This window comes from Phycodurus eques, chromosome 4, assembly GCF_024500275.1.
Source record: "Phycodurus eques isolate BA_2022a chromosome 4, UOR_Pequ_1.1, whole genome shotgun sequence".
NCBI classification, from domain to species: Eukaryota; Metazoa; Chordata; class Actinopteri; order Syngnathiformes; family Syngnathidae; genus Phycodurus; species Phycodurus eques.
Genome location: NC_084528.1, coordinates 411,707 through 433,578, shown reverse-complemented (window position 1 = coordinate 433,578; position 21,872 = coordinate 411,707). Strand labels below are relative to the sequence as shown.

At 45.1% G+C, this 21,872-nt stretch overlaps 1 protein-coding gene across 4 annotated transcripts in view; it reads right to left on the bottom strand.

Annotated features, from left to right (window-relative positions):
• The window catches only part of ascc3 (activating signal cointegrator 1 complex subunit 3), a 175,459-nt gene extending 166,291 nt beyond the window's left edge, over positions 1-9,168 (bottom strand). For all 4 annotated transcript variants that reach the window (XM_061673583.1, XM_061673584.1, XM_061673585.1 and 1 more), the window contains exons 1-3: positions 9,086-9,168; positions 8,641-8,792; positions 2,299-2,449 (exon numbers count right to left, since the gene is read on the bottom strand). In XM_061673583.1, coding sequence (XP_061529567.1) covers positions 2,299-2,449; positions 8,641-8,730 — 241 coding nt within the window. In that variant the 5' untranslated portion in view covers positions 8,731-8,792; positions 9,086-9,168. The remainder of the gene's footprint in view (positions 1-2,298; positions 2,450-8,640; positions 8,793-9,085) is intronic.
• Positions 9,169-21,872: the final 12,704 nt, after the last annotated feature.

Below are 21,872 nucleotides of genomic sequence, written 5' to 3'. Positions count from 1 at the left end.
CAGTGAAACAAGCAGTCTACAACCGGACCAAGATAGATGTAAGAGCTTGTGACAACCTAGACGATGACGCAGATGCAGCGGAAGCACCTGCCGCCCTGAACACCCAGATGACAGCACAAATGGGAATAACGGCAACGCAACCAGTCTCCCAGTTGTCCACGCAGCTGGGAATAACCACCTATGGCTCATCTCCATCACAAGTTATTCGAAGTAGAGCTGTTCAAGAACTCAAGGCTCTAAAGGTCATGGTACGACCTAACGGCGCCCGAGATAACATTAAAGACTATTTACAGGAAACATGGTATTGAATAAAAGACTATCCCTGTCAAGAATCTGCTAAAGCATGGTTGAAGTTAATTACATCTGACCCCAGTAGCTCAGATGAAAGTGCATGACAAGTCTACAAAAGATGGGTGAACGATGATGAAGACTCATACATCGAGAGAGCCAAGGAACAACTGAAAGAAGGCAGCTCACTGATGCATGTCTGGCACAGGATGAAAGAAGTGGTGAGCTCAACAAGGTATGTGAAAACACTGACAATGTTGGTGGCTGGGACCAAGGGAGAAGTTACCTTCGTTAAGATGAGCCCAGATGCGAATCTGGCCAAAATGGGAGACTCCATCAGGAAGTGGGACCGGGTGGCCAATTATTACCATAAGAAGGGCAAAACAAACCCATCATCCAACCAGGAGCGAGGAAACACCGACCAACGGCCCACGCAAAGGCAGCAGCAGAAAACAACATACTCAAAGACGCCGCGACAAAATACACAAGCCACTCGAAAGGCCCAAAAGAAGACATCTCCAAAAGGTATGAGAAACTGACTTTCAACTGAAGAATACGACAAAGTTACTCCAGAAGAAAAAAAACGGCCCTTCGCGAATCCTGCTAGGTGGCGGCTTGGGGAAGGGCTTTTCAATAATGGCTGGGAAGGCGTGGGTCACCTTGGAAGGTGTCTACCGACGTGGGGATACTCTTTATGCCGATGTAGAAGGAGTGCCCTATCTGGTGGACAAAGGGGCGGAGGTGCCCATGATCCACCGAAGCCTGAAAAAAATGCGACACCCGGATGTGATTGTTGCGGATGGGACCGCTACCAGGATGCCATACAGCGTCTGGAAGGGATTCATCTGGGATTTATTGGATAATATAACCTCTCAACCTTAAGAGATATAGAATAATTCCACAAAATGAAGAATAAGTGCCAATTTGTGGAGAAGCGCTTAAAGTTACAAGCAAGATCAATTCGCGTAGGACCTTCGAATTGCACCGCCCCGGTGGAGTGGTACTCTGTATTCTATCGGTCCAATGTGGTAAAGAAGGAGCTGAGCTGAGATTTACTGGTCAATCTACATTCCTACCCTCACCTATGGTCACGAGCTTTCAGTCGTGACTGAAAGAACAAGGTTATAATGCAAGAGGCCGAAATGAGTTTCCTCCACAGGGGGTCCGGGCTCTCCCTTAGAGATGAGAGTGAGAAGCTCGGTCATCCGGGAGGGGCTCAGAGTAGAGGTGCTGCTCCTCCACATCAAGAGGAGCGAGATGAGGTGACTCAGGCATCTGTTCAGGATGCCCCCTGCACCCCTCCTTGGTGAGGTGTTTTGGGCACATTCCCCGGGACGATGACCAAGGACACGCTGGAGAGACTGTCTCCGGGTTGGCCTGGGAATGCCTCGGGATGCCCCCGGAGGAGCTGGACGAAGTGGCTGGGGAGGGGGAAGTCTAGGCTTCCCTGTTTAAGATGCTTCCCCAGTCAGTGAGTGAGTGAGTGAGTAGATGGATGGATGGATTGGTGGGTATAAATATATATATTTTTTTTCATCTTCATACTATTCTCATATACTGTAGCAAGTCGTAATCCTGTTGTGTTACATGAATTGTTGTACATATTTGGAATGGACCTTGAAGGTATCTCAATGTGACTGGATGAAAATGTCAGGGGATAGACTTTCCCTTCAGACAGTGTGTGTGAGTAAGAGAGACTGGAGTGCGCACAAAAGTTTTGACTTTATTTTGTAGTTTTTGGTTTTACATTTGCGCCCTCAGCGAGTAAAGAAAATAATCACATCTACGATCAGTCGACGTCGACGCAACCATCATCACCTTAACGTTGATAACAAAAAAATCTGTTTTTGTTCAACGGCTATTTCAGACATTCCACTGCTCAAAAGAAGTGGAAAAAATTGAGCAATTAAGGTGGAACCTCTTCGTAGAACCTCAGTTCACAAAAACTTCAAATTGAGAACAGAATTTTGAGACAACTATTGCTTTTGTTTGTGTGCATGCATGTGTTACCTATCTGTTTGGCTGCAGAAAGAAGGTTCTTTAATTCCTGATGGGCAGCATGTTGCTTCACTTTGTCCTGATGATCAGTGCAGAAATGTAAAATCTTCTGCCATGTGAGCCCTTCTCTTGCAAACAGCTCCTGTTTCTTCAAACGTTTAGTCTAAAATGAGCCACCAGAGAAGAAAACAATTACATTTCAGAAAGTTACACCGCAGTCTGCTGTTTTGACACTGAATTAGCACAATCTTAACATGAGCCATTTGTAGGCCTGTAACAATACACCAAAGTTTACACTGTGCTAAATAACTGACGTAGTACAATGATTCTTCATTTCACATCACTTTCTTTCTCCTGGTTTACCTCCCGTCTTTCTCCTTTTTGTTCCCTGTGCTCTAGACAATTACAGTTATTTTGACATGTTCACAAAGTTCTCTGGTGTCACATCAGTAAATTTGCCCCTCCCCTCACAGAGCAAGTGCCAAGCAAGTGCCAATGAGCTGGAGGATGAGGCAGGGGCAAGGGATTTGGTTGGTATCATTATTTGTAGTAATAATAATGAGGCATTGCTTGATAATTGCATCTGTTAGCGTTTTCATTTTAAAAGTTAAAGACCTTGTAAAGTAAATTCATGAGTTTCTAAAAAAAAATGTCATACGTTAATAATCGATAATTGCTGAAAACATGCAAAGACTGAGAACTACAGTATAGAGTACTAAACTGTCAAAATACAGCTTACAAAAAATAAAATACAAAAAATGTTTTGCATCATTTCCGTTTTCCTGATCTTCTAAACACACTTCGGCGAGGGCACGACTCCCCCCATCAATTGAGAATTTGAGCTTACCATCCCTGGGAAGAGGGCATGACAGTAGCCCATGAGAGAACACATCTTAAGTACTCTTAGCTAGTAGCGGACTGCCAAAAAGCTGGCATGGAAGGAGGTGCAGCAGGCCGAAAGGCCGAAGCAGGAACCAACAACCGACCTGCGCAACAGTCAACATCCTGGGTAACCAGTGACAGCCAGAAAAGTCTGGTGGACGGCTGGGAAAGACCAGTTGACAGTAGCAAAGACAGCACTAGGTGTGGTTGGCTCGTCACCTTACCACATCATCATCTTTTCCTTTCGGCATGTCCCATTCGGGGTCGCCACAGCGTGTCATCCTTTTCCATGTCAGCCTATCTCCTGCATCCTCCTCTCGATCACCAACTGCCCTCATGTCTTCTTTTCCATCAACATCCACAAGGCAAATAATGCGTCTGTGGTACTCTTTTCTAAGCATGAAACTATCCTGTTGCTCGCAAATACTCCCTTCTGTCCTGAGTCGAGCCTCCACTACTCTTCCTCATAATTTCATTGTGTGGCTCATCAACTTTATTTTAAAATCGGCATCAGCGGAATTTTCATCCATTCCTCGGGCATCTTACCCACGAAAATACTGTTGAACAAGCCGGTCAAAAACTCTACAGCCACCTCTCCTGAGATGCTTCCATTCCTCCACAGGTATGTCATCAGGACCAACTGCCTTTCCATTTTTCATCCTCTTTATTGCCTTTCTAACTTCCCCCTTACTAATCATTGCCACTTCCTGGTGAACCACAGTTGCCTCTTCTACTTTTCCTTCTCTCTCAAATCCCTCATCAGTCAACTCCTCAAAGTATTCCTTCCATCTCAACAGCACACTACTGGCACCAGTCAACACATTTCCATCTCCATCCTTAATCACCCTAACCTGCTGCACATCCTTCCCATCTCTATCCCGATGTCTGGCCAACCCGTATAGATCCTTTTCTCGTTTAGTGTCCAACCTGGCATACATGTCATCATATGCCACCTCTACCTTTGCTTTACGTCGCATCTCCATGTATTCCTTTCTCCTCTCCTCAGTCCTTTCAGTGTTCCGCTTCTTCTTAGCTAACCTCCTTCCTTGTATGATTTCCTGTACTTTGAGGGTCCACCACCAAGTCTCCTTCTCCCGTTTCCTGCCAGAAGAAAGCTTCTTCTGTAAGCTCCTCTGTCCACCGAGAGCCTGTCTCACCTCTTCCCGAAAACAGACTTCATTTCTCAGCTTTCACCACATGGTTCTCTGCGCTGCCTTTGGCTTCTTAATCTTCCTCCCCACCACCAGAGTCATTTTAGACACCACCATCCTATGCTGTTTAGCCACACTCTCCCCAAGCACTACCTTACAGTCAGTAAACCTTCTTCAGATTACATCGTCTGCACAAGATGTAATCCACCTGCATGCTTCTACCTCTGCTCTTGTCGGTCACTTTATGTTCCTGTCTCTTCTGGGAAAAGAAGTGTTCACTCCAGCCATTTGCATCCTTTTTGGAATGTCTACCACCATCTGTCCCTCCAAGTTCCTTTCCTGGATGCCGTACTTACCCATTTCTTCTTCCTGTTTCCTTCACCAACATGTCCATTACAATCTGCACCAATCACGACTCTCTCTCTGTCTGGGATGTTCAGAACTACTTCTTCTCGCTCCTTCCAGAATTTCTCTTTCACGCCTTGGTCCCATCCTACCTGTGGGGCATAGCCACTAATCACATTATACATAACGCCCTCAATTTCAAGTTTCAGCCTCATCACTCAATCTGATACTCTATTCACCTCCAAGACATTCTTAGCCAACTCTTCCTTTTAAACAACCCCTACTCAATTTCTCTTCCCATCTACACCAAGGTAAAATTATTTAAACCCTGCCCCTAAACTTCTAGCCTTACTGCTTTTCCACCTGATCTCCTGGACACACAATATATCAACCTTTCTCCTAATCATCATGTCAACCAACTCCCGAGATTTCCCTGTCATCGTCCCAATATTCAAAGTCCCCACATTCAGTTCTAGCCTCTGTGCTTTCTTTTTCTCTTTCTGGCTAAGAACCCGCTTTCCACCTCTCCTTCATCTTCGACCCACCGTAACTGAATTTGCACCGGCGCCCCGCAGGTCAACGGCGCCGGGTGTGGACGTTGTTAAACCGGGCCACGACCAATCCGGTATGGAATTCTTTAGATGAACGCTCATATTTGTTTGGCAAAGTTTTAAGCCGGATGCCCTTCATGACACAACCCTCTACATTTATCCGGGCTTGGGAACGGCGTACAATTTCCACTGGTGTGTGCCCCCCATAGGACTGCATTTGTCCCCTTACCCACATGCAAACTGGAAACCCCAGGAAGCACTCTTGATGACTACAAAGCAACAAAGGAGAAAACAACCCAATTGCCTTCCAAGAGGGGGGTGGAACATGGGCCAACTCGGACAGAACAAGCGGCAATGAATGGAACGGCTAACGAAAACATGAAAGTCCTCCGGATATTCTTACAGATGGAAGAAATTGATGTCACTCAGGGGTACACCAAGGGAGGAAGAATTGTACAAGGCAAGACAGACAAGCAAACTCACACTGCGCAACCAGATCAGACGACAGGGACCCAAAGCCAGGTTAGCAACCACAGCACTGCAGAACACAACAGTGCTGGGAAGTCTGAAATGGTTGAAGAAAGTCCTGTGAGGGAGGTGGACCCAAGCAGAGAAGAGAGTAACACCTCTCAAGAATTAGTCCCCTCAAAGCTAACAGCAACCAGGCAGACCCTGTAAGGTCAAGTGGCCAAAGACAGAGCAGATTAGCAGAAACTTGAATCAGAGCTGGAGTCAAGTGCTGGAGCGGACATTGTGTGGACGAGTCAAGAGCAAAATCAACTTGTTTGGTGAGATCATCTTTGAAGAGTGCAAGGAGAGGTTTGCGGAAGTCAGGAAGAAGCAGCCGACAGCCCCTAATAGGCCTGTCACGATAAAAATTTTCAATGACAATATATTTTCCCAAAAACTATCACAATAAACTATATATTTTTAATGCCTCTAAAACCATTAAAAAATAAGGCCCGCCCTTATTATTTTGTATATTTTTTGCTTTTAAATCACTTGTATTATTTCCTCCTATTTCTCTATTAAATTGCTTTTCTTTACTCTGTGTTATGGATCCCCCTGGGTCTGAAATAAAGGATAAAGAGCTGCAAGACGAGTGTGGTTAACATGGAGCCTTCTATTCTGTTATCTATTTCTATATAATCGGTTTCGATACGGTTTAGCCTAACAAGCTAGTGCTAGCACGGTTATACCGGCGTCATGCTCTAAAGTTTCCATGTGTGTGAAGTAATTTAATTACAACAAAGTAATTCAACTACAGTATATCCATTATTTCTGTCATGTTGTAATGTTGGTTTGACCTGACTGACTAGAATACATGACCTGACAAGAGCAGTGATTTCCAACCTTTATGGAGCGAAGGCACATATTTTACAATTGGAAAATCTCACGGCACACCAACAAATAAAAATGTCACAAAAAGTAGTACACAGTAATTGCTGTATGTACTTCCTGCAATCTAATAGAAGACCATTCATTTGTTCTGTCTGTCACTATGCCTCACTGCATAAATAGAGGAACAAAGATACATTATTTCTTGTAAATGAATATTTTTTTGAGCAGTTAAGTAAAATGTTATAATTTCCCAAGGCACACCTGAAGATTGCTCACGGCAGACTAATGTGCCACTTCACACGGGTTGGGAATCACTGGACTAAAGAATGAATACTTTTGAAGATACTCATATACAGTCCACAAGTATATCCAGTAAAGGAACAAGTCATTTAAATAGACCCATTGCTCCATCTTGTGATCGGATCAGTGATCGGTTATCGTTTTTTTAAACTATCGGTGATCGGCCCCAAAACTCCTGATCGTGTAAAGCCCAATATGTACACGTAGAAGCCTGCAGGTGTGATTTGTTGTTCTCAAATTTGTAGTGGAACTGTGTGAGGCTTCAGGCTTATGTCCTGCTCATTTTCCAGCTAATAAATCATCTGCCGGTTTCTGTTAAACAATCGATTTAGGCATGTCATCTCAATAAATTACAATAAATATATTCTATTATCTTATTAAATTAGAACAAATATATATATTTATACACAACAAACAAAAATATATTTTATGTATATAATACAACTGCCTGCCTCAAAGACTGTTTTAGCATTGCAAATGAGAATCAGCTCTCAGTTGCCTCACCTGGATAAATGAAGGGTTATGTTTTAAAGATATCAAAAATATTTCAAACTTAGATCAGGATATAAAATAAGACAAACTAGAAAGCTTGAAATACCAGCATTTTCTTACATCCAGTAGGTGTCAGTAATGAGCAACAACAGCCTCATTTGCTTAAGATATCCTGAACTATTAAGTGTGATGGAAACAACAAACCACATGGGCAACAGGAACCTTTTGCTACCAGGAACTCAAAGATCTTGGGCTGGTTTGTGGAAAAAACCCTATTTTCTTATCTTTCTCCATCTTTAACTCAACTTACCCACAGAGTGTCTTTCTCTCTCACCTGCTACGCACCTTTCAGTGATGCAGATTTGCTTGGCTGAAGGGGGTGGCTGAACTCGCATGTGATTGGTGGGTACGGTTCATCGTGACCGAAAAGCCTGTAACATGTTGCGGCGCCCCGTATGTCTTGAATCATAACCATTCTTTTTTTGGCTACGGTGTGGGTACGTATGGGACTGCTTATGGGTCCGGATGCAGACCGCCACCATCAAGCTATATCCATATGGATGTATGATACTCCCCCCCAGTTGGCCAAGGAATGCACACCGGAAGAGGCAGGCATTTCTTTACATTCATGTCATGACTGTACATTTTTATGAAGTACAATATTATTACTGGATTTTCTTCTTAAAAAAATACATTACAAACATTTTTGTTGGGTACTTTGGGAGGGTAGAACGGACTAATGGCATTTCCACTGCTTTCAATGGGGAAAGATTATTTGAAATACGAGTGTTTTGAGTTACCAGTGTGGTCACGAAACTAATTAAACTCATACTTCAAGGCACCGCTGTCTGTATATTCACTGCTGCATGAACATTTTACATTTTCCGTGAATTTCACCCAAAAGCCTCATACACACAACTTTCTTGTGACTAGTGTATGAGCTAGTAGTTGGTTCTCAGCACTTTAAAAATGGAGAAAAATGATGCACACTGTAGACTCAAATTTTCATACGTGTATATAAGACATTTTAATAGGACGACGACTCACTTTATTTGACATTATTATTGAATTCATATTGAACACAATTGAGGTTAACACGGTGTGGCCCAGTTTCTCACATGCCCACTTTGAAAAAGGAATTACCCACTCCTGATCAGAATTTACCATAGCCTGCAATGATCTATATGCGTGTATGGATGTTACAACACCTCATGCAATAATCCTGTAGCATCATGAACTCAACTCGATGAGCTTAAAGGCCGAAAGGGGACAGGTTGCAATGTTCAACTTACCTTGAGATCACTGAACTTCTCATTGAAGTCCTCCTTCCTGGTGACATGAGAGAAGGAGCGAAGAGCTCCTGTCAGCCGCGGAGGAGACATTCTACGCACACACCGTTTTCCAAATGCTGCTGTACGACAATATCTTGGCCCCAGACAAAAACCTAGGAGAGGAAAATGTACAGTCACGAGTCATTTATAAGAATATCATTTTAACAATTTAGACCGTGCCTGGAAAGTAACGTAGCGTATTTGGAAGGTCATGATGTTTTCTAACTGTTACGAGTCCAAACTTTCACACAAGCTAATGTTAGCTTGACACCCCGACTGCCACTGCCTCGTCGATACGAGCTGTCGCTATGTGAGATGCGCTGAACACTTCAAACCCTAAACGTGATAGCAAACCAGGAATAGAGCGTAAAGAACACTGACGCCGTTTTCATGCTGCGACACATACGTTTCAAAACACTTTTCACCGTGTGCCGCCAGTAGCCAGTGAGCGATCGATCCGGCCGGCTGGCACGTCAACGAAAGTTCCATGGCGCAAAGAACTATGGGTGTGGTAGTTCTTCTGACTTCGACTGCTGAAAAGAGACAACAGAAGGGACTTCATTACCCGTAGACCCAAGTAACACGTCATACGAGGTTCGGCGTCAATAGAAATCAATTTATGCCAGTTTCATTTGTTCTTTGACTGTGTGACCACGAAGAAATTTTGTCTTGTTTCTTGAAAGTTTTTTAAAGCGCCCTTACACTGTGAATCTGAAAGTTTTTATTTGTGACTATAGTAAACTAAATGACGAATTTTGAATATTGAATTAACTTCGAAATAAAGAATTCATTCATTCATTCAACTTCATCCTTCTTGATGTTGATATTAGTTTTTCATTCACAAACAAATGTTTTCCAAATCACCTCCCAGATTTTTGCCCTTCCAATTAGAATTAAATTCTGTATTCAGATCCATCAGATTAATTAACAAGAATAAAAGAAATAAATTGATGAGAGTAAAATGCTTTTTTTTCTTTGAAGCCTCAGACTGAAAAAGATTCAGTTTATTTACTTGTTTTACTGTGCATTTTACTTGGTCTTTTATTTTATTTCTCGATAATTTTAGACGATGTTGTGCTGCTCACTCTCGTAAGCTCTTCTTCTTTTCCTTTCGGCTTGTCCCGTGAGGGGTCGCCACAGCGCGTCATCCTTTTCCACGTAAGCCTATCTCCTGCATCCTCCTCTCGAACACCAACTGCCCTCATGTCTTCCCCCACCTCCAACTCTGCTTCCTGTTGTCTCTTCAGTGCCACTGTCTCTAATCCATACATCATGGCCGGCCTCACCACTGTTTTATCAACTTTGCCCTTCATCCTAACAGAGACTCTTCTGTCACATAACACACCGGACACCTTCCTCCACCCGTTTCTTCACTCCCTGACCACACTCACCATTGCTCTGGACGGTTGACCCCAAGTATTTCAAGTCCTCCACCCTTGCTATCTCTTCTCCCTGTAGCCTCACTCTTCCCCCACCAGCCCTCTCCTTCATGCACATATATTCTGTCTTACTTCGGCTAATCTTCATTCCTCTTCTTTCCAGTGCATGCCTCCATCTTTCTAACTGTTCCTCCAGCTGCTCCCTGCTTTCACTGCAGATCACAATGTCATCTGCAAACATCATGGTCCACGGGGATTCCAGTCTCACATCATCCATCACCACTGCAAACAGGAAGGGGCTCAGGGCTGATCCCTGATGCAGTCCCACCTCCACCTTAAATTCGTCTGTCACACCTACAGCACAACTCACCGCTGTTCTGCTGCCCTCGTACATGTCCTGTATTATTCTAACATACTTCTCTGCCACGCCAGACTTCCGCATTCAGTACCACAGTTCCTCTCTGGGTACTCTGTTATAGACTTTCTCTAGATCTACAAAGACACAATGTAGCTCCTTCTGACCTTCTCTGTACTTTTCCATCAACATCCTCAAGGCAAATAATGCATCTGTGGTACTCTTTCCAGCCATGAAACCATACTGTTGCTCGCAAATACTCACTTCTGTCCTGAGTCTAGCCTCCACTACTCTTTCCCATAACTTCATTGTGTGGCTCAACTTTATTCCTCTATAGTTGCCACAGCTCTGCACATCACCTTTAATCTTAAAAATGGGCACCAGTACACTTTTCCTCCATTCCTCAGGCACCGTCTCACGCACTAGAATTCTATTGAACAAGTTGGTCAAAAACTCCACAGTCACCTCTCCTAGATGCTTCCATACCTCCACCACAGGAATGTCATCAGGACCAACTGCCTTTCCATTTTTCATCCTCTTTAATGCCTTTCTAACTTCCCCCTTCCTCATCATTGCCACTTCCTGATCCGCCACACTTGCCTTTTCCACTCTCCCTTCTCTCATCAACTCCTCGAAGTATTCTTTCCATCTATCTAGCACACTCAACATATTTCCATCTCTATCCTTAATCACCCTAACCTGCTGCACTTCCTTCCCATCTCTATCCCTCTGTCTGGCCAGCCTGTATAGATCCTTTTCTCCTTCTTTAGTGTCCAACCTGCCATACATGTCATCATATGCCTCTTATTTGGCCTTTGCCACTTCCGCAGAGGGCAGGAGCTAGTCGACAGGAGTGATGGGCACGGCAGTTCTTTTGAGTGTACTGAATCACTCGAATCGGTTCTTTAAAAAGATTCGTTCAAAAGATTTGTTCACCGAATCGTTCAGTTCTTTTTCACAAAAGCATTCAAGTGCTTCCACATTCAGTTCATGATCAATCCCTAAGGTTCACGTTCACAAAACACGTTCACCGAAGGACTATGCATTGTTGTTGTCACGGGAGATTTAAAAAACAAAAAACTTCAACTCAATTATCACCGACCTCTCCCTCAGCAAGCTCTCGAACACCGGCTTCGGTTGTGACTCATGAACATGCGTGCAGCGAGCTCAGCTACCGAACATCCTTCTGCGTCCCCTGACGTCCAGCTCGGCTCTCGCCAGCCGCCTTGACTTTTGTGCATTCCACCGCGGTGGACCGCATCGCTGACACCAGCACCACACAGGCTTCCTGCTCACTCATCTTACTGTTATTGTCATCTGATTAGTGGAAAGCATCTTTGAGTGTCTTGAGACGCGCTACATAAGTTTAATGTATTATTAATATTATTATTATTAATAATCATATTAGTATTATTATGAAATCAAATATTTGATAATCACATGAGAGACAGAGTGAATGATATGTATGTGTACGTATATATACATGTATTATCAATTTACAATTATTTTGAATATGTGTGCTTGTTTTCATGTGCTTGACTGATTCAACATTAGTTGTTAGCTTGAAGAAACGGCTGTTCGTGAACGCTATCCCCGCGAGGACATCAGGATTTGCGTTTAAAATCACTCATGAGTGCGTTCATTGCGTAATCTATCAATAATCAAACGGCAATCCAGCCCCTTGTCAGTGCAAATGAATATAAGATGGTTCAGTCCTAATTGATTGGCTACAAAAAGGTCTCATTGCCAAGGTGTGAGTCAAGACACATATCGTGATGGGTAAAAGCAGAGAACAGTCTCAAGACCATTGCGAAGTAATTGCAAAACAGAACCCTCGATCAGGTGCTCCTCGCAAGATTTCTTACAGAGTGCAAAGAATAATCAGAAGAGTGGAGATCTTGGAATTAGCAGGTACTGTTGTCACAAGGAAAACAGTGAGTAATGCACTCCGCCGCAATGTCCTGTATGCACGCTCACCACGCAAAACCCCATTGCTGGAAAAAAAAGCATGTCAAAGCTTGTTTAAAGTTTGCTGAACAACATTTGGACAAGCCAGTCAAATACTGGGAGAATATAGTCTGGTCGGATGAGAGTAAAATTGAACTGTTTGGATGCCATAGTGCACACCACGTTTGGAGGAGAAATGGCACTGCACATCACCCTAAAAACACCACACCAACAGTGAAGTTCAGAGGTGAGAACATGACGCTGTGGGGCTGCGTCTCAGTACTGGTGAACTTCACATGATTGAAGGAAGGATGAATGGGCAAATGTACCGTGAAATTCTTGACAAAACTCCTACTGCTATCTACGAGGATGATGAAAATGAATGAGGGTGGACACAGGATAATGATCCAAAACATACTGCCAAGGAAACTCTCATTTGGTTTCAAAGAAAATAAATAAAGCTGCAAGAATGGCCCTGCCAATCACCTGACTAGAATCCAATCGAAAATCTATGGAAAGAACTAAAACTCAAGGTCCATAAAAAAAAAGGCCATGGAACCTTCAAGATTTGAAGACTGCTTATGTGGAGGAATGGGCTAAAATCACACCAGAGCATGCGACTAGTTTCTCCATACAGGAGGCGTCTTGAAGCGATCATTGCAAACAAAGGCTTTCCATCCATCCATCCATTTTCTGAGCCGCTTCTCCTCACTCGGGTCGCGGACGTGCTGGAGCCTATCCCAGCTGTCATCGGGCAGGAGGCGGGGTACACCCTCAACTGGTTGCCAGCCAATCGCAGGGCACATACAAACAAACAACCATGCGCACTCACATTCACACCAACGGGCAATTTAGAGTCTCCAATTAATGCATGTTTTTGGGATGTGGGAGGAAACCCACGCAGGCATGGGGAGAACATGCAAACTCCACACAGGCGGGGCCGGAGATTGAACCCGGGTCCTCAGAACTGTGAGGCTGACGCTCTAACCAGCCGTCCACCGTGCCAACAAAGGCTTTATTACTTCTTATTTTCCTTTCGGCTTGTCCCGTTAGGGGTCACCACAGCGTGTCATCCTTTTCCATGTAAGTATATCTCCTGCATCCTCCTCTAACACCAACTGCCCTCATGTCTTCCCTCACGACATCCATCAACCTTCTCTTCGGTCTTCCTCTAGCTCTCTTGCCTGGCAACTCCATCCTCATCACCCTTCGACCAATATACTCACTTTCTCTCCTCTCTTCAGTGCCACTGTCTCTAATCCGTACACCGTGGCTGGCCTCACCACTGTTTTATAAACTTTGCCCTTCATCCTAGCAGAGACTTTTCTGTCACATAACGCACCTGACACCTTCCTCCACCCGTTCCAACCTGCTTGGACCCATTTCTTCACTTCCTTACCACACACACCATTGCTCTGGACGGTTGACCCCAAGTATTTAAAGTCCTCCACCCTTGCTATCTCTTCTCCCTGAAGCCTCATTCTTCCCCCTCCACCCCTCTCCTTCATGCACATATATTCTGTCTTACTTTGGCTAATCTTCATTCCTCTGTTTTCCAGTGCATGCCTCCATCTTTCTAACTGTTCCTCCACCTGCTCCCTGCTTTCACTGCAGACCACAATGTCATCTGCAAACATCATGGTACATGGGGATTCCAGTCTAACCTCATCTGTCAGCCTATCCATCACCACTGCAAACAGGAAAGGGGTCAGGGCTGATCCCTGACGCAGTGCCACCTCCACTCATCTGTCACACATACAGCACACCTCACCACTGTTCTGCTGCCCTCATACATGTCCTGTATTATTCTTATCTATTGCTCGCAAATACTCACTTCTGTCCTGAGTCCAGCCTCCACTACTCCCATAACTTTGTGTGACTCATCAACTTTATTCCTTTATTGTTCCCATAGCTCTTCTTCACGCCTCTACAACATCGCATGGACATCGGGCACAGTGCCTCTGGATTGGCAGACTGGGGTGGTGGTCCCCCTTTTTAAGAAGGAAGACTGGAGGGTGTGTTCCAACTCGAGGGGGATCACACTCCTTAGCCTCCCTGGTAAGGTCAATTCCGGGGTGCTGGAGAGGAGGGTCCATTGGGAAGTTGAATCTCAGATTCAGGAGGAGCAGTGTGGTTTTTGTCCTGGCCGTGGAACAGTGGACCAGCTCTACACTCTTGGCATGGTCCTCAAGGGTGCATGGGAGTTCACCCAACCAGTCTACATGTGTTTTGTGGACTTGGAGAAGACGTCCAACCGTGTCCCTCGTGGGGTCCTTTGGGTGGTGCTTCGGGAGTATGGCGTACCGAACCCCCTGATACAGGCTGTTCGGTCCCTGTACGACCGGAGTCAGAGTTTGGTCCGCATATCCGGCAGTAAGTCTGACTCGTTTCCGGTGAGGGTTGGACTCCGCCAAGGCTGCCCTTTGTCACCGATTCTGTTCATAACCTTTTATGGACAGAATTTCAAGGTGCAGCCGCGGCATAGAGGAGGTCCGGTTTGGTGGCCTCAGTATTGCATCTGCAGTTTTGCAGATGATGTGGTTCTGTTGGCTTCATCAAGCCGTGACCTCCAACTCTCACTGGAGCAATTCGCAGCTGAGTTTGAAGCAGCTGGGATGAGAATCAGCACCTCCAAATCTGAGACCATGGTCCTCAGTCAGAAAAGGGTGGCGTGCCCTCTCCAGGTCGGGGATGAGATCCTGCCCCAAGTGAAGGAGTTCAATGGTCTCGTTATCTTAAATCCAATAATTAATATTTTATTCCTCTGGTTTTAAACCACAAAATAATCCTAGAATGGAAAAATAACGGCAAAAGACAGTCCAGCCCCTCGGTGTTCGCGAAGTTTGACCCGCTCTGGCCATAAAAGGGGCCGGAGCTGGGAGAAGTTGCGAAGTTTTTGGAGTCTTGGTGCAGAAGCCTTTTTGGTCACCCCGACAAACTCGCCGACGACCGCGCCAGGCAGGATGTCCACCTCACCCGAGGTGGCAAGGACACATCGGGCGATCCCCGGCTGCAGCTTCCTGCAAGCGCTCTGAGCCACCCTGCCTGGGGGCCCGAACACAGTCTGAGGGAACGAAGGTGGACGCGTCGCGCCCGCACCGAACATCACCCGAGAGACATCCTGCCTGAGAACTCGTCGGCCTCCTGTTTTTCCTCCCTACCCGTCGAATCCACCTGCTCACGGTGCGGACCGGGCCGGGCGAACGCTCGGGAGCCTGACTCGCCTGCATCAAACGTGTTCCAAACACGTAAGTCCAACATTACTAAATCTACTAAAAGTACTGATTAGTGCATATTTGGGTTTATATTAACGAGCCTAGGAGTCCTCAGCTATATGCATTCACTACACGCCCATTCTGCTCATCTCACGCCACAAATCCCTTCCTTTGCCAATGTTTGTAGATACCTTGTTTGTTTTGTGATTGTCTGTGTTTTATCCTGTAGAAACCCCTTTTCATGATTAATTTTTCTATAAATTTCACCCCTTGCATTGATTATGTGTGTGTTTGGACCCTGAACGAAACCTCTAGAAAGTCTAGAACTCAAATTTGCTAGAATGTAGCCACCTTCCGGTAAGAGAATGATTATAAAGGTTTGTCGTCTTGCAAAAAAATTCACCCCTTGCAAAAATATGATGTGGTGCCCCTCATATCTATCAAATATCTCGATTTATAATGCTGTAATTTAAAATTACGAAAACCCGGAAAGGAAGCAGGCGCCGCTTCCAACTCATCGTTTTCTTCTAAATTACGCCCAACTTAATGTCCCTCAATAAACGCTACAACAGCGTGAGGGGCAGCTGTAGCGAAAGATGCCTCCTGAAGTCCACAATCATCTCTACAGTCTTGAGCGTGTTCAGCTCCAGGTTGTGTCGGCCGCACCACAGATCCAGCCGCTCCACTTCCTGTCGATACGCAGACTCGTCACAGTCTTTGATGAGACCCATGACTGTGAGAAGCTGGAGAAGCTTGGAGGAGAGGAGTTCGGGGATGATGGTGTTGAATGCAGAGCTGGAGTCCACGAACAGTATCCTCGCGTAGGTCCCCGCGCCATTGAGGTGTCTAGGATGAGGCGCAGTCCCATGTTGACTGCATCATCCGCGGACCTGTTTGCTCGGTAGGCAAACTGCAGGCGGTCCAGCAGGGGACCTGTGACGCTCTTGAGGTGGTCCAGCACGAGGCCTTCAAAGGACTTCATGACCACAGATGTCAAGGCGACAGGCCTGTAGTCATTCAGACACGAGATTGTAGGTTTCTTGGGGACCGGAATGATGGTGGAGCGTTTGAAACAAGATGGTACGTCGCACAGTTCCAGAGATCTATTGAAGATCTGAGTGAAGACTGGCGCGAGCTGGTCCGCGCACACTTTGAACCAGGATGGGGACACATGGTCTGGGCCTGCCGCTTTGTTAATCTTTTGTTGTTTGAAGATGCGTCTCACATCCTGTTCGTGGATGGTTCACGCAGAAGTCAGAGGTGTGATTGTGGTCGGTGGTGCGGCTGTGTGGGCGTGGGTGTGAAAGTGTCCTTTTCAAATCTACAGTAGAAGGTGTTCAAGTCGTCGGCTAGTCTACTATTGTTCTCAGCTTGGGGGGGATCGTCGCTTGTAATTGGTTAGCGATTGTATTTCGTGCCAGACTGCTTTAGAGTCGTTAGTGCTGGACTGTTTTTCTAACTTTATTGCATAGTTTCTTTTTGCAATGTTAATCTCTTTAGTCTTCTGGTTTCTAGTGTAATTATACAGGGCCAGGTCCCCACTTCGATATGCGTCCTCTCTCGCCTGGTGAAGCTGCTTAAGTTTGGCAGTGAACCACGGCTTGCTGTTGAATGTGCGAAATGACTTTGTTGGTACACACACATCTTCACAGAAACTTATATAGGATGTGACAGTGTCCGTATATTCATCCAGGCTGCCAGCTGAATTTTCAAAGACACTCCATTCTGAACAGCTTTGAAGTTCCATCTTTTCTTCATTCGTCCACTTTTTCACTCTTTTCACTGTAGGCTTTGCGTATTATGTTCTTGCCTGTATGTCGGTATTAAGTGAATTAAGCAGTGATCAGATGAACCCAGGGCTGCACGAGGTATGGCACGGCATGCGTTATTTAGCGTAGTATAGCAGTTGTCTCAAATGTCATTTTCTTTGGTAGGAGAGTCGATCTGCTGCTTGTATTTAGGGAGTTCGTGGTTGAGCTTAGCTTTGTTAAATTCCTCGAGAATAATGAGGGGTGAGGCTGGGTCTTTTTTTTTCAATTTTGTTTGCTTGTTCAGCGAGCATTAGCAGTGCGGCGTTCGTGTTAGCTTGAGGCGGAATGCAAACACCGGCGAGATTGAAAGATGCAAATTCACGCGGCGAGTAGAATGGCTTACAGTTCACAAACAGCGACTCTAAATGTGGGCTGCAGTGTGTGCTGAACTCCGTAATGTCCGTACACCATTTTTCATTGATATAGAAGCATATCCCCCGCCTTTTGTTTTCCCCGATAACTCCATGTCTGCCCAGAGAAAATGGAAGCAGGGAAGCATTACGGCGCCGTCGGGGACAGCCTCACAAAGCTAAGTCTCCGTAAAGCACACATCCGAAGTCTTTATAGGACTTTATCAGAAGATGAAGCTCGTCCATTTTGTTGGGTAGGGAGCATAGATTCGTGAGGTGGATCGACGGGAACGGCAATCTGTATCCTCTCTTGTGGAACTTAACTTGGATGCCGGCTCACTTCCCTCTGTGGCGTCGCCTTCGCCTCCATGCGCCATAGACCGCAGTCGCTTTGCCCGGTGATTAACTCCGGGGGGCGGGCGGGGGGAAAATGAGCGGATTTGTGAAACTTCGTGAAAGAAAGTCCGGGGTAGACTCCCTGATGTTTAACAAGTCTTCCCTTGTGTAAGTGAGTGACGTAATGTCTCCAAAGACGATAAAAAAACATAGGCAATACTAGAGAGCATGTAACCGATGCGTCCACATGGATAGGCGCCATCTTGGAAGAGATGGAGGTTTGCGCAGCCGCGCGGATAAACTGGCAGAGTTGAGAGCAGTGGTAAGGGCTTTGGAGTTAGCAGAAGGAAAAATTGTGAACATTTATACAGATTCAGCATATGTTTGTGGTGTAGTACACCTAGAACTGGCACAATGGTTAATGGCGGGTTTCTTAACAGCCACAGGCACTTCCCCTAGCACTCATGTCTATCCGGAGTTCAGTGAACTCACAAACTCAGTACACTCTGTTTGAACTGACTAGGGAACAGCAATTTCCAGGTCCATCGGCGGTGACCGGAACCGAAAAGGAGTTAGAGCCCCGAAGGTACAAGCCGTACTTTGAAGCCCTCAACCGCCTTGTCCAAATGTTTTCCAAACAGGTTGGTAGCAGGGCCAAAGTGGGTGACCATTCAGACGACATCTTTACGGCGTCATGGGTCTACCTGAAGATCTTGAAGAAAAAATGGACAGAGCTGTGATGGACGGCTCCCTACAAGGTCATCGAGAGGACCTCACATGCCCTCCCCAAAAGATTTTTTTGTATCCACATGTGTGGGTGGCCCTTCCAATAATTGGTGGCAGGCAACAGAGAATGTAGCCAACCGCACCGGGTTAACTAATTGTATTGTTTGTTCACTCCCTAAATCACTCCTCCCGATAATCCCTTGCATTTTGGGTTCAACAGTGGCCTCTTCTACTTCTGTTGTTTCAGCTTCGGCACCTGATTGGTTCTGTTTGATTGACTTAATGACTCAGGACAATGTGAGCCCGACTTGCCAGTTGTATGATTCGATGTTTCCGTTCATGGCTCAAAATGTTATACCTCCAGCCTTCAGGGTATTGGCAGTAGGTAACCATGCTTGTTTTACAAGGGCCTCAGATGGTCCTGCTTTTGTTGAAGTGGGAAATATCACATCCTCTTTATGCTCGCTAGATTTGACGGGCAATGCGAGTGCGAGACAACTGACCAGGGCGAGAGCAGATGTCTGTCTTCGGTTTTAGTTTCCATTGCAGTGATGGTCAGCATGTTTGTGGTTTGCGGTTGCGGTTGTATTCCGAGCTTGTGCTCCCTTTGTAATCGGGTAATCATCACGGCCGTTGAAGGCCCCCACCCTACCAGATGCCTTTGATGTCTGCAGAGCCCGTAGCCCTCTTAGAATCAATGGGGAAGGAGGATTTCGATTTTGCGGGTGATTTTACGATAGTCTAGAAGGTTCATGTAGACTTAAATATCTGGCGTATAATGGGTTGACCTGAGACAAGCGGAGGTCAAAAGCGGGAGTTGTCATATTAGCCATAGAATAGAATAGATATGTTATGGATTGTTGCATTAATCATACAATAGAACTCTCATGTTATCAACTTTTATATGTTTTGGAGACAAAATTAGAGAGAGCGGAGTTCGATGGTTTGGAGAGAGTGTGATATATTGGTAGACCGGCGATGAGGCTGGAGCTGCCAGGCAAGAGAGCCAGAGGAAGACCAAAGAGTTGGTTGATGGATGTCCTGAGGGAAGACATGAGGGCAGTTGATGTTCGAGAGGAGGATGCAGGAGATAGGCTGACGTGGAAAAAGGATGACGCGCAGTGGCGACCCTGCATGGTAATATTTTCGACGCTAATACCGCCCTTGCATTTTTTTTTAAATAAGTGATATTGTAATATGAAAAAGGTGTGTATTCATGGGCCATCTTCATCTAGCTTGATTGATAACGGTAAAGACACGGTTAAATGGTAAAAATCTAATTCAGTAATTTTTTTTCATGCCGCCTTAGTTTTACATGGGTAAAGTTCTCCTGTGCTGATACAACCACGCTTGAAGTCTTATTTTCAAAAGGTTATTGATTTAAAATTGTAGGCATTCATAGGAAAAACATTCCTTATTGATAGAGCAATAGCACGGTCAAGACAGAAGTGCAGAAGGTTAAAGACGTGAACAGCTCCATGAAAATTGTGTGAATTGCACAATTTATGCAAACTCTGCGGATACAAGTGCATAAATGATCCGAACTACTCATTAAACCTATTACACTCTTGTCTTTATACAATCATAGTCACGCTAAAGACATGCAAAAGTTTCACAAATTCATACATATTCATTTATATCTCAGAAATAACACTATTTATTTTGCTTTCTGCTATTGTGTGAATGCAAAATGGCTGCCTCATCCTGGCATTTAAGCTCACAGATCCTTCTGGTGCACTGCAACAACATAATGAGGCTCTCATGGGAAAAGCATATGAAGGAATATGAGAAAAATCCGATATATCCAAAAATATAATCAGCGTCTTCAGAAAACATGTTGCAAATCGTGAAAGTTAATTTTGGACACCTAACGGTAAAGACATTTTGGCATTAAAAGTTTGAAAAATATTCCTTTGGATTTGTAATTTGTAAACTGCAATCGGTTAATCCCAATTGTTGTCATATGAGTGTCATTCTCTTAATATGTTGTCATACTTGCTTTGATTAAAATACAATATAACTCTAATTTGTGGTTAATGGCTTTGCAGGTTCCTGTATTTTTTTGGAGCTGTCATTCAAATAATATTTGTCACAGTACAGGAAATCATACAAGGAAAAAGGTTAGCTAATGTCACGTGTTGGAAGTAGCTGAACCCAAGAGCAGGCGGAGGCTGATATAAAATGATGAACAGTTTATTGAGCAAAGGTTATGGAAGTGGTCCTGGATGTGTTGACAGGCGGCGGCGTGGACAGAACAGAGGGCTGGCAGGAATGTCGTGGGTCAGGAACACTGGGAACGAGGAGACACAAGAGTTAACGAGGGAACGAGGAGTTGAGTAGCTTACATGAGTACGGTGGGCCGTGGTACCGCTAGGAGAGGCAGCAATACTTTGGCGAGGATTTCTGGGAACAGGCAGGCTTAAATGTAGGTGGTGATGAGCGTTGATTGGAGACAGGTGCGTGACTTGAGGAGAAGCTGAAACAGAGAGGGGAGTTGAGCAGTTGAAGAATGGGGAAAATGAGAGAGAAGGGAGAGTCGTAGAGGCAAGTGTGGCGGACCAGGAAGTGGCGATGATGAGGAAGGGGGAAGTTAGAAAGGCATTAAAGAGGACGAAAAATGGAAAGGCAGTTGGTCCTGATGACATTCCTGTGGTGGAGGTATGGAAGCATCTTTTTGTTCCAGCTTGTTCAATAGAATTCTAGCATGTGAGACGGTGCCTGAGGAATGGAAGAAAAGTGTACTGGTGCCCATTTTTAACAACAAGGGTGATGTGCAGAGCTGTGGCAACCATAGAGGAATAAAGTTGATGAGCCACACGATGAAGTTATGGGAAAGAGTAGTGGAGGCTCGACTCAGGACAGAAGTGAGTATTTGCGAGCAACAGTATGGTTTCATGCCTAGAAAGAGTACCACAGATGCATTATTTGCCTTGAGGATGTTGATGGAAAAGTACAGAGAAGGTCAGAAGGAGCTACATTGTGTCTTTGTAGATCAAGAGAAAGCCTATGATGGAGTACCCAGAGAGGAACTGTGGTACTGCATGCGGAAGTCTGGAGTGGCAGAGAAGTATGTT